Below are 13,265 nucleotides of genomic sequence, written 5' to 3' on the forward strand. Positions count from 1 at the left end.
CCTAGGAACAGAAATTGAGAAGGAAGGAGCAAATAGAGAGGGAAACAGTGCTGCTTCATGCTCATGAACTTTCACCTTGTGGGTGGGAACTGGGGCCTTGAACTTGTGTCCTTGCACAGTTTAACAAGTACATTGCGTTGGGTATATGCAATCACCCAGTCCCTGGGTACTGAGTTTTAAGAGACTATGAGACCATCTGGAATGGCAAGGAATCTGGAATTTATAATCTGCAAGGAATGAATGAAAGGCAGTAGTGTGGTAAAGGGGACCATGATTGTAGTTTATTTTCAGAGAAGTATGTTGTATTCCTTCTTTGTGCTAGGAATACAGAAGTGACCACATTGGAACGAAGGCTTCAGTCTTAAAAAGTTATAGCTTACTGGCTGATACAAGCCATTAAAACCTTGGAAATAGATAAGAATAAGCTCTAATTGGGAGTCGGGCTGTAGCGCAGCGGGTTAAGCGCAGGTGGCGCAAAGCACAAGGACTGGCATAAGGAACCCGGTTCAAACCCTGGCTCCCCACCTGCAGGGGAGTCGCTTCACAGGCGGTGAAGCAGGTCTGCAGGTGTCTATCTTTCTCTCCTCCTCTCTGTCTTCCCCTCCTCTCTCCATTTCTCTCTGTCCTATCCAACAATGACAACAACAATAATAACTACAACAATAAAACAACAAGGGCAACAAAAGGGAATAAATAAATAAAATAAATATTAAAAAAATTAAAAAAAAAAAAAAAGAATAAGCTGTAATCTAGCCCTCAGACATTTAAAAGAATTCCACTTTGAAAAAGAAACAAACTTGTTCCATAGAAAGATTTGAGACCTATGTAGACCTTCTGGGAACTTAACATAACAGACTATCTGGTAAATTAAAGTTATCCCCCATGAGACACTGAATTTCCCACCACAAATGTTATATCAAGCAATAGCTGTCAAGAATGTTCCAAAAGGTTACATCAGTGTTTATTATTAAATTTCACCTGACTCTGCCCTGACTGCTATGGATACATTATTGTGTTTAACTTTCACAGCCCCCCCCAAAAAAAAAAAAAAAAAAAAAGCTCAGCATTCTTATCACCTAGCTATTATAATTGAGGAAATTGAAGCCCAAGGAAGTTAAGTAATGCCTCAGGTCAAGTAGATGGTAACTGGTGGAGTCAGAATTCAAAGGCAGCAAGTCTGGCCCCAGAGCTCATGCTCTTAACCACTGTGCTATAATTCTGCGACTTAAAAATAACATTGGCAACTACCACTTGTTCATTGGTGACTTTTATCAGACAGTGTGTCTCCTTGATGACCTCTAAAGGCCAAGTGCCATTAACATAATCCAGATGTTAATTCATCATCCTAAAATTGGCTCTTGGGAAATCCTGATGGAAATGTTGATCTAGTGTCTCTTTAGAGCTGCCTTATTGCCGGCAGGTGATCTAACTGCCTCAAATGACCCCACCCCTCATTAGTGAATAAATCAGAGCTAGCAGCAGCTGCTGCTGCTGCTTAGAATGCCTATGTCATCTCATCTCTGGGCTCTGGGTCCTGCTCAGCCTGCTCCTTTGGACGCCTGGCCAGGGATGTGTCCTAGCAACATGTTACTTAACCTGACTCTTCCTCCCTGCTTTTCCTAGACCTCTCACTCCTGCCTGGTGTTTCAACCCACTTTGTGGCCAGAGTACACATTTTGGAACCTTTGTGAGGCCATCCTGCAGTTCCAGATGAGTCATAACATGCTTCAGGTAAGAGTTCAGTACTGGCCTGAATAAATGGGATGGAAGGAAAGGTTAGCATTAGTTTACCACTTAGGATGGACTACACACTTGCTAATAAGCATGCTAGTGATGATAATAATAGCCACCACTTACTATTTACTATGTGTCAGCACTATGAACATTTACATGCACTATTTCATTTAATGTGCCCAAGAGCTCAGTGAGGTAGGTATTATTAGCCTCACTTGGGCAAGTGAACAAATAGAAGAGAAATTATTGGGTTGTCAGAAAAGTCATGTTGCATTTTTTGCATAGAAAAATATAGATATTTGGGGGTCAGGTGGTAGCGCACCTGGTTGAGTGCACATGTTACAGGGTTGAGTGCACAAGGACTTGGGTTCAAGCCCCTGGACCCCACCTGCAGGGGGAAAGCTTCACAAGTGGTGAAGCAGAGCTGCAGGTGACTCTCTGTCTCTCTCACTCTCTATTGCCCCCTTCCCTTTCAAGTTCTGGTTGTCTCTACCCATGAAATAAAGATAATGTTTTAAAAAAAGGTGTCTTAAAGAAAAATATAGACATTTAAGAACATACAACCAATAAAAATTGGGATTCAAGTTACAAGTCTTTAATCTCTTTACTACAAAAACCCAGGAAAGAAGAAGGCCGAGAAAAAACGAAATGATCGAGAGACTAGTCATTTTTCATTGAAGGCATTAGCTTAATAAAAGGTTTCTAGGAGTAAAAGTATACAAATTCCAAACCTCTCCAGAAGGAATTAAGATAAAAGACAAAAGCAATACTGTAGGGCCAGGAGGTGGTGCACCTGGTTGAGCACACATGTTACAATGTGCAAGGATCCAGGTTCAAGCCCCAAGTCCCCACCTGCAGGGGAAAGCTCTGCGAGTGGTGAAGCTGTGTTGCAGATGTCTCTCTGTCTCTCTCCCTCTATCACCCCCTTCCCTCTTGGCTTCTGGCTGTCACCAGGAACCCCTTGTAGAATCTGATAATAAATAAAGATAATTTTTTTAATTGGGGGGGAAAGACTTAAAAAAAATAAAAACAGTACTGTCTTTCCACTGTATAAAACTATATTCAGAACCAGCAAGATAGCTCACGGGGAAGGTGCCTGCTTTGTCATGCTTGCAATGCAGGTTCATGCCCAGCCCTACCACATTAGTGGAAGTTTCTTTATGTGCCTTTCCCTCTGTCTGTCTGTGTCTCTTATCTGTCTCTGTCTCACTCTTTTTTTTTAATATTTATTTTATTTATTTATTCCCTTTTGTTGCCCTTGTTTTATTGTTGTAGTCGTTGTTGTTGAATAGGACAAGAGAGAAATGGAGAGAAGAGGGGGAAGACAGAGAGGGGGAGAGAAAAACAGACACCTGCAGACCTGCTTCACCTCCTGTGAAGCGACTCCAAGGCAGGTGGGGAGCCGGAGGCTCCAACCGGGATCCTTCCTCAGGTCCTTGTGCTTTGTGCCACCTGTGCTTAACCCGCTGCACTACAGCCCAACTCCCTGTCTCACTCTTTTTGTGAGCCCAAAGCAGTGAGAAGCTCTGACAATGACAAAAAAAGTTTTTTTAAAGGAGAGTAAGTGGGCTGGGCACTGGCACACCCAGTTAAGTGCACATAGTACTAAGCACAAAGGTCCAGGTGGAGCCCCCAGCTTTCCACCTGCAGTAGGGGATGCTTCACAAGTGGCAGAGCAAGTCTGCAGGTGTCTCTCTGTCTCCCCCTCCTATCTCAATTTCTCTCTGTCCTATCCAATTAAAAAAAAAGGCGGGGGGGGGGGATGGCCACCAGGAGCAGTGGATTCATAGTGCTGACACCAAGTCCCATCGATAACCCTGGTGGCAAAAAACAAAGAGGAGGGGACTAAGTTCTGCCACAACTTCAAGTTTTACTTTCAATCTTTTCAGTTTTTTGATGGTATAAAGGATTGAACCTGGGGCTTTGGGTCCTCAGGCAGGAGCCCTATGCATGACCACTATGTTATCTCCCCTACGTTTTCAATATTTTATAGATTTATTTATTTGAGGTAGAGAGAGGGAGCATCAGAACACTGCTCAGTTCTGGCTAATGGTGGTTTCTGGACCTCAGGCATGGAAGCCTTATGCAAAACTGCTGCACTATCTCCCTAGCCCTTTACTTTCAACTGTGATCACTAAAAAAAAAATTTTTCTATTATCTTTATTTATCGGATAGAGATAGACAGACAATTGTAAAGGAAAGGGAAGATAGAGAGGGAGAGAGAAACCTGCAGCACTGCTTCACCACTTATGACGCTTTTTCCCTGAAGGTGGGGACTAGGGACTTGAACCACTCAGGCCCTTGATCACACCAAATCTTGTAACAAGTTTCATTAGGAGGCAGAATCAATTGCATTTGATTAGCACTCTTAATAATGGTGGTATGTGTTGTGTAGCTAACATAAGGCACTTTTTTTCTTTTTAAAATTTTTAATACTTATTTCCTTTTTCTTGCTCTTTTTTTATTGTTGTAGTTATTGTTGATGTTGTCATTGTATTTATTATTGTTGTTGTTGTTGTTATCGATGTCAGTAGGACAGAGAGAAATGGAGAGAGGAGGAGAGAAAGAGAGACACCTGCAGACCGGCTTCACCATTTGTGAAGCAACTCCCCTGCAGGTGGGGAGCCGGGGGGTTGAACCAGGATCCTTATGCCAGTCCTTGCACTTTATGCCACATGCGCTTAACCCGCTGTGCTACCGCCGACTCCCAAAGTCATAGAATTTTAAACCCAAAGTTAGTGCTGCTGCTTGAGTCTGGAGACACAATGCCCAGGAGGCACTTGGGTAAGTGAGAGTTTCTTAATCTGCTGTCACCAGGAACCCCTTGTAGACATCTGTAGCTCTACTTCACCACTCGTAAAGCTTTCCCACTGCAGGTGGGGAACAGAGACTTGAACCCAGGTCTTTGCATCTGCAAATAGGGAGAGTTTGACTTCTTCTCTTCCAATCTATATCCCTTTAATTCCTTGCTCCTGCCTAATTTCTATGGCAAGAACTTCCAACACTATGTTAAATAGTAATGGTGATAGTGGGCATCCCTGTCTAGTACCTGATCTGAGTGGAAATGCTTCCAGTTTTTCACCATTGAGTATGATGTTGGCTGTAGGTTTGTTATCTATAGACTCCACTATCTTCAGGAATTTTCCATCTATTCCCATTTTTTGTAGTGTTTTGATCATAAAGGGATGTTGTATTTTGTCAAAGGCTTTTTCTGCATCAATTGATATGACCATATGCTTTTGGTCTTGCTTGTACTGATGTGGTGGATCACGTTGATTGGTTTACGTATATTAAACCAACCTTGCATCCCTGGGATAAACCCCACTTGGTCATGATGAACAATCTTTTTAACATACTGCTATATCCGGTTGGCTAGAATTTTGTTCAATATTTTCGCATCTATGTTCATCAGAGATATTGGTCTGTAGTTTTCTTTTTTGGTTGTGTCCCTGTCTGTTTTTGGTATCAGAGTGACCTTGGCTTCATAGAAGCTGGCAGGGAGTATTCCTGTGTCTTTAATCTTCTGGAAAACTTTTAAAAGTAAAGGTATTAGTTTTTCTTGGAAGGTTTTGTAGGATTCATTTGTAAAACCATCTGGTCCAGGACTTTTATTTTTGGGAAGATTTTTGATAACTGTTTCAATTTCATTAACTGTGATGGACCTGTTCATGTTATCTACTTCCTCTTTACTTAGTTTTGGAAGTTGGTAGATATCTAGGAACTCATCCATTTCTTCCAGGTTCTCTAGCTTGGTGGCATATAATTGTTCATAGAAGCCTCGCATGATATGTTAAATTTCTGCAGTGTCTGTTGTGATATCTCCTCTTCCATTTACAATTCGATTTATTTGGGTCTTCTCCCTTTTTTGTTTTGTGAGTCTGACTAAAAGTTTGTCAATTTTGTTCACTCTTTCGAAGAACCAACATTTACTTTCATTGATCTTTTGTATGGTTTCTTATTTCAATATTATTGATTTCTGCCCTAACTTTAGTGATTTCTGTCCTTCTGGTTGCTTTAGGGTTTCTTTGTTGTTCTTCTTCTAGGTCTTTAAGATGTGCAATCAGGCTGTTTATTTGTGCTTTTTCTTGTTTCCTAAGGTGTGCTTGTATAGCTATGAACTTCCCTCTCAGTACTGCCTTACTTGTGTCTCAAATATTTTGATAGTTTGTGTCTTCATTTTCATTGAAGTCTTGAAACATTTTGATTTCTTCCTTTGTTTCTTCTTTGACCCAGAAGTTGTTAAGGAGTGTACTGTTGGGCTTCCACATTTTGGGACTATTACTAGTCTTTTGTTGATTGTTAAGTGTTAGTTTAATTCCACTGTGGTCTGAGAAGATACTTGGGATGATTTCAATGCTCTTGAATTGGCTGATGCTGTCTTTGTGGCCTAACATATGGTCTATCCTTGAGAATGACCCATGTGGACTTGAGTAGAATGTGTATTCCAGTTTTTTGGGATGAATGACTCTGAAAATGTCCAATAGTTCTAGTGTATCTATCTCTTCATTTAGCTCTCTTATGTCTTTATTGACTTTCTGCCTGGATTATTTGTCAAGTTGAGAGTGGGGTGTTGAAGCCCCCTATTATGACTGTGTTGCTGTTAATATTTTGCTGTAGCTCTTTCAGTAGACGTTTGATGTATTTAGATGGCTTCTCATGGGGTGCATAGATGTTAATAATTGTTAAGTCCTCTTGATTGACTGATCCACTGAGCATTAAGTAGTGTCCATTCCTGTCTTTTTTAATCTTATCTATTTTAAAGTCTATCATGTCAGATATGAGAATCGCTGTTCCTGCCCTTTTCTGTGGGCCATTGGCCTGTATGATAGTTTTCCATCCTTTCACTTTTAAGTCTGTGTTTGTCTTGTTGAGTTAGGTGGGTTTCCTGTAGACAGCATATTGTTCAGTTGTGTTTTCTGATCCATCTTCTTACTCTGTGTCTTTTAATAGGTGAATTCAGGCCATTGACATTTATTGATATCAAAGATTGAAGATATTTTAACGCCATTCTTGTAGAGTTTTAGAGTGTTTTGATATATGTCCTATTTATGATGGTCTGACTGTTTATAGGAGACCTTTCAGAACTTCTTTCAGGGTAGGCTTGGTGATAGTTGATTTCTTCAACTGTTCCTTGTCTGAGAAGGTTTTGATGCCTCCATCTAGTCTGAATGACAGTCTAGCAGGATACAGTATTCTTGGTTGAAAGCCTTTCTCATTGAGTACTTGGTAGATATCTTGCCATTCTCTTCTGGCCTGTAGTGTTTTATGTGGAGAAGTCTGCTGCAAATCTTACGGGTTTTCCTCTGTAGGTGACTCTTTGTTTTTTTTCTCTTGCAGCCTTGAGGATCCTTTCTTTATCCTTATTCCTTTCCAATCTAAGTATGACATGTCTTGGTGTCTTTAGGTCTGGGTTAATTCTGTTTGGGACCCTCTGGGCTTCTTGAATCTTTATGTCTTTGGTGTTGTCTAGACTAGAGAAGTTTTCAGCTATTATGGCCTGAAGAATGCTTTCTTCCTCTCCCTCTCTTTCTTCCTCTGGTAAGCCAATAATGCGTATATTGTTTCTTTTGAAGTCATCCCATAAGTCTCTGTTGTTGTTTTCAGCATCTCTTAATCTCTTTTTGAGATCTCTTACTTCTTTTTTAGTTGTCTCTAATTCCTTCTCGATCTTGCTAATTCTGTCTTCAGCCTCATTGATTCTATTCTCTCTGCCCTCTACTGTTTTCTGGAGTTCATCTATTTTGTTACCCTGTTCTGATACTGTTTTAGCTTGTTCAGCTAATTGTGTTCTTAGCTCAGCTGTTTCAGTTTTCAGCTCTCTAATAACCTTGAGATAATTAGTGTTTTCTTCCATAGTCTCATTTGTTTTCCTGTATTTCTGATTACAATTCTTTCAAACTCTTTACTCACTCCTGTGATTATTAGGCAAAAGAGGTTTTAAGCTAATTATCTGAAGTTCCTACTTTTGTGGTGCTTATTATTACTTGAGTAAAAAGATGACAAATAGAGGCCAGTTGGTGGTCCAGTTAACTGCACACACTACAGTGCACAAGGATCCAGGTTCAAGCCCCTGGTCCATACCAGTACACTGAACACCTGGCCCCTTAATCACCAAATCTTTTTTTTTTATTATTATTTATTTATTTATGAGAAAGATAGGAGAGAAAAAAAAGCAAGCGTCACTCTGGTACATGTGCTGCTGGGGATTGAACCCAGACCTCATAGTTGAGAATCCACTGTGTCACCTCCTTGACCACATCACCAAATCTTAAAACAAGTTTCACTAGGAGGTAGAATCACTTGCATCTGATCAGCACTCTTAATAATGGTGGTATGTGTTATGTAGCTAACATATTGAGGGTCCACTAAGGCACTTTTTTAAAAAATTTATTTATTTTGGATAGAGACAGCCAGAAATTGAGAGGGAAGGGGGTGATAGAGAGGGAGAGAGATAGAGAGACACCTGCAGCCCTGCTTCACCACTTGTGAAGCTTCCCCCTGTAGGTGGGGGCCGGGGGCTCAAACCCAGGTCCTTGTGCTCTGTAACATGTGCGCTCAAACAGGTGCGCCACCACCCAGCCCCCCAGGCACTTTGTTTTTAATGTAAGGTTTATTATTTATCCCTCCCAACACACCCAAAAGATTTGGGGTAGAAACTTGATGAGTGAACTAGAGCTTCATGAAAGCTTCATGGGTGGTGAAGTCGAGCATAGCTGTCTGTCTGTCTCCCTCTCTGTATCCCTCTCAATTCTCAGTTTCTCTGGCTCTATCCAAAAATAAAGAGAAAGAGGGGGTTGAGCGGTGGCGCAGCGGTTTAAGCGCACATGGTGCAAAGCGCAAGGACTGGCTTAAGGATCCAGGTTCGAGACCCTGTCTCCCCACCTGCAGGGGAGTCGCTTTACAAGCGGTGAAGCAGGTCTGCAGGTATCTATCTTTCCCTCCCCCTCTCTGTTTTCCTGTCCTCTTTCCATTTCTCTCTGTCCTATCCAACAACAAACTACACCAACAATAACAATAATAACCACAACAAGGCTAAAACAATAAGGGCAACAAAAGGGGGGAAAGGTGGCCTCTAGGAGCAGTGGATTCATGGTGTAGGCACTGAACCCCAGCAATAACCCTGGAAGCAAAAAAAAAAAGAGAGAGAGAGAGAGAAAGAAGGAAAGCTGACATATAAATAGAATGTTATGGTCTGGGGAGATAGCATAAGTTTATGAAAAGGACATGCCTGGGAATCAGGCGGTAACGCAGCGGGTTCAGCACACATGGCACGAAGCACATGGACCAGCATAAGGATTCCGGTTCAAGCCTTTGGCTCCCCACCTTCAAGAGAGTTGCTTCACAGGCGGTGAAGCAGGTCTACAGGTGTCTCTCTTTCTCTCTCCCTCTCTGTCTTCCCCTCCTCTCTCCATCTCTCTGTCTCTGACCTATCCAACGACACATCAATAACAATATCTACAACAACAATGAAAAAACAAGGGCAACAAAAGGGAAAATAAATAAATATAAAAAAATTTAAAGAAGAAAGAAAAAGACATGCCTGAGACTCTGAGCTCCCAGGTTCAATCCCCAAAACCACCATAAGCCAAAGCTGAGTAGTTCTCTGCTTGCTTGTTCTCTCTCTCATTAAAATAAAGAAAATATTTAAATAAAGTATAATGCGTTGGTGAGAAATGAAGAGAGCAAGAAGTACTGAATACAGCAGCCAAGGAAACCCTCTGTAAGAAAGTAACATTAAGCTTTGTGCAGTGGCAGTATTGTAGCCAGTGAGGTTTACCAGAGGTCCAATTTTGCTAATTTAAAGAAGGTGACTTTAAAGCCACCATGTTTAAAATATGAGGGCTGGGGAGACAGCATAATGGTTATATGAAAGACTTTTATGCCTGAGACTCTGAGGTCCCAGGTTCTATCCCCAGCATCACCATAACCCAGAGCTGAGCTCTGGTGTGTGTGTGTGTGTGTGTATCATTAAATAAATAAAATTTATATTTATAAGGGTGGGAAAGATAGCATAATGGTTATGCAAAAAGACTTTCAAGGGGGCCGGGCAGTAATACACCATGTTAAGCCACATAGTGCAAAGTGCAAGGACCCACACAAGGATCCTGGTTCAAGCCCCTAACTCCCCATCTGCAGCGTGGTCACTTTACAAGTAGTGAAGCAGGTCTGCAGCTGTCTGTCTTTCTCGCCCCCTCTCTGTCTTCATTGTCTCTCAATTTCTCTCTGTCCGATCCAACAACAGCAGCAACAATGGAACAAAGATGGCTGCCAGGAGCAGTGGATTCCTGGTGCAGGCACTGGGCTCCAGGCCAAAAAAAAAACAACTGCCTGGGGTTCCAAAATGCCCAGTTCATTCCCTCACACCACTGCTAGCCAGAACTGAGCAGTGCTTTGGTAGAAGGAAGAGGGGAAGGAGAACTAGAAAGAGAGGGGGGGCTAAGAGAAGAAGGAAGAGAGAGAAAAATGCGAAGTAGCCAAATGTGAAAATGGAGAGGAGGGATATTCTGTGCAAAGGGAGCAGCAAGTGCAAGCATATTGAGGTAGCAAATGAAGATGCCGGCAGACCTTCATAGCACCTTGTAACACCTTATGATGAGTCTGAAAAAAATTTGGTCAGGAGAATAACAGGATCTGATTGACAGTTTTTAAAGATCACTCAGAATTTGGGGGGGAGGGAAGAGGTCCAGACTAGTAAGTAGTTCATGTGAGAACCTGTGCCATAGTAGGAGGGTACTGTTGAGAAGAGGAGAGCTGAATGGACTGAGATGGGGAAAATAAACATTAAAAAGAAACAGAGGCCTGGAAATAGCTCGTCCAGTAGAGCGCACACCTTTCTGTACATGAGCTCGAGTTCAAACCAGCTATCACCTGGGACTACCATGATGACACAGGGAAACTCCAAGATGGTGGAGTGGTGGTGTGTTGTCTTTCTATTCTGTCTCTCTACTCGAAAAATAGTGAAAAAGAAAAAGAACGTATAAAAAATTAGGCTGGGGGAGTTGGGCGGTAGTGCAGCAAGTTAAATGCACGTGACGCCAAGCGCAAGGATCCCGGTTGAGCCCCCGGCTCCCCACCTGCAGGGGCGTCCCTTCACAAGCGGTGAAGCAGGTCTGCGGGTGTCTGTCTTTCTCTCTCGCTCTCTGTCTTCCCCTCCTCTCTCCATTTCTCTGTCCTATCCAGCAACAATGACAATAATAACTACAAAAAAAAAAAAAAAACAAGGGCAACAAAAAGGGAAAATAAATAAATATTTTTAAAATAATTAGGCTGGGAATCTATTTAGCAATGTTGTTCTCCATGCACATTAAAAAAAAAAAGAAGAAGAAGAAGGGAGTTAATAGCATAATGCTTATGCAAAGAAACTCTCAGGTCTGAGACTCCAAAGTCCCAGGTTCAGTCTCCACACCACTATAAGCCAGAGCTGAGAGTGCTCTGGTAGAAAAAGAAAAGAAAAGAAAAGAAAAGGAAAAAGGGGAAGGGAGGGGAGGGGAAGGGAAAGAAAGAGGAGCAAATGAAAACTGATTCTCCATTACTAATATAACCCCTCAGCAAAGTATGACTTATTCGAGTTATTGAACTCAGTTCTGACTATACAGCTTCTGAAGCATGTATTTTTATTATATATATCTTTTTAAAAAATTTTTATATTTATTTACAGCTTCTGAAGCATGTATTTTTATCTTATTATATATATCTTTCTTTTTAAAATTTTTTATATTTATTTATTCCCTTTTTGTTGACCTTGTTGTTTTATTGTTGTATTTATTATTGTTGTTACTGATGTCGTTGTTGGATAGGACAGAGAGAAGTGGAGAGAGGAGGGGAAGACAGAGGGGGAGAGAAAGACAGACACCTGCAAATCTGCTTCACCACTTGTGAAGCGATTCCCTTGCAGGTGGGGAGCGGGGGTGGGGGGGCTGTAACCGGATCCTTATGGGTCCTTGCACTTTGCGCCATGTGCGCTTAACCCGCTGTGCTACCGCCCGACTCCCTATGTTTTTTTTTTTTTTTTGTGACTTAATAATCATCAACAAGATTGTAAGATAATGGGTACAATTCCACACAATTTCCATCATCAGAGTTCCATATCCCATCCCCTCCACTGGAAGTTTTACTATTCTTTATCCCTCTGGGAGTATGGACCAAAGATTTTTATGAGGTGCAGAAGGTGGAAGGTCTGGCTTCTGTAATTGCTTCTCTGCTAGACATAGATGTTGGCAGGTTGATCCATACCCCCAGCCTGTTTCTATCTTTTCTTAGTTGGGTAGGGCTCTGTAGAGGTGGGGTTCCAGGACACATTGGTAAGGTCATTTGTCCAGGGAAGTCAGGATGGTGTCATGGTAGCATCTGCAACTTGGTGGCTGAAAAGCTGTAAGGTATAAAGTGAACAAGGGGCCAGGTGGTGGCACACCTGCTTGACCACAGTGTTACAATTCACAAGAACTTGGGTTCAAGGCCCTGGTCCCCATCTGCAAAAGGAAAGCTTCACAAGTGGTGAAGTAGGGTGCAAGTGTCTCTTTGTTTCTCTCCCTCTCTATCCCCCACTCCCCTCTCAATTTCTGGCTGTCTCTATCCAATAAGTAAAGATAATTTTAAAAGAAATTTTATATAAATAAAGCAGAATAAATTGTTTAATAATCAGGCACCTAAAGATAAGAATATAGTAGATGAGATTTGGAGTCTTCATGTTGGGGGGAGCTAGTAGATCTATTTTAGGTATATTCCAAGGGGCCCATGACTTTACTAATTTTGACCTGAACCCAACAGCTAACATGCAGGTGGGCAAAAGGTATTGTCTGGGATAAATGGTGTCAGAGTTGGGAATAGGACTAGAATGCTGGATCAGGGTATATAAATACCATTAACTGTAAACCCCATTGGTCTGACCTAGGGCCCATATCTATTCATGTTTAGCACAGGAGCCTGTGTAACCTCTGCATCCCTGTCAGTCTGAGCTTGCAGTCCACATGGCCACAACTAGGAACTTTAATATATATATTTTTTCCCCTTTTATTGCCCTTGTTGTTTTTCACTGTTGTTGTAGTTATTATTGTTGTTGTTGATGTCATCGTTGTTAGATAGGACAGAGAGAAATGGAGAGAGGAGGAGAAGACAGAGGAGGAGGAAAGAAAGATAGCCACCTGCAGACCTGCTTCACCGCCTGTAAAGGGACTCCCCTGCAGGTGGAGAGCCGGGGGCTTGAACTGGGATCCTTACGCCGGTCCTTGCACTTTGCACCACATGCACTTAACCTAGTGTGCTACTGCCCGACTCCCAACTAGGAACTTTCTAGACTACATTCATTTCAGAACCAGTCTTCCTTGAGTAACAGAGTATGTTGACCCAGCCTCCCTTTGGAGAGTGGGGCAGTCCCTACCAATGTTGACCACATTGCGGACAAGGTCCTATAGAGGCCCACAAGAGGGCTTATAATAATATTTCTGATGGAAGTGACCAGTGATGGTGGAAAGAGGGATCTATTAGAGGTCTGGGCTCATCTTATCTTTGTGGGAATCCCAGGATTCCCTGAT

General features: G+C 42.0%; 1 protein-coding gene across 2 annotated transcripts in view; it reads left to right on the top strand.

The window, feature by feature from the left end:
- The window catches only part of DHDDS (dehydrodolichyl diphosphate synthase subunit), a 45,815-nt gene that overhangs the window by 21,858 nt on the left and 10,692 nt on the right, over nucleotides 1-13,265 (top strand). For both annotated transcript variants that reach the window (XM_007522549.3, XM_016187918.2), the window contains exon 8: nucleotides 1,624-1,731. In XM_007522549.3, coding sequence (XP_007522611.1) covers nucleotides 1,624-1,731 — 108 coding nt within the window. The remainder of the gene's footprint in view (nucleotides 1-1,623; nucleotides 1,732-13,265) is intronic.

This window comes from Erinaceus europaeus, chromosome 13 (genome assembly GCF_950295315.1).
Source record: "Erinaceus europaeus chromosome 13, mEriEur2.1, whole genome shotgun sequence".
NCBI lineage: Eukaryota > Metazoa > Chordata > Mammalia > Eulipotyphla > Erinaceidae > Erinaceus > Erinaceus europaeus.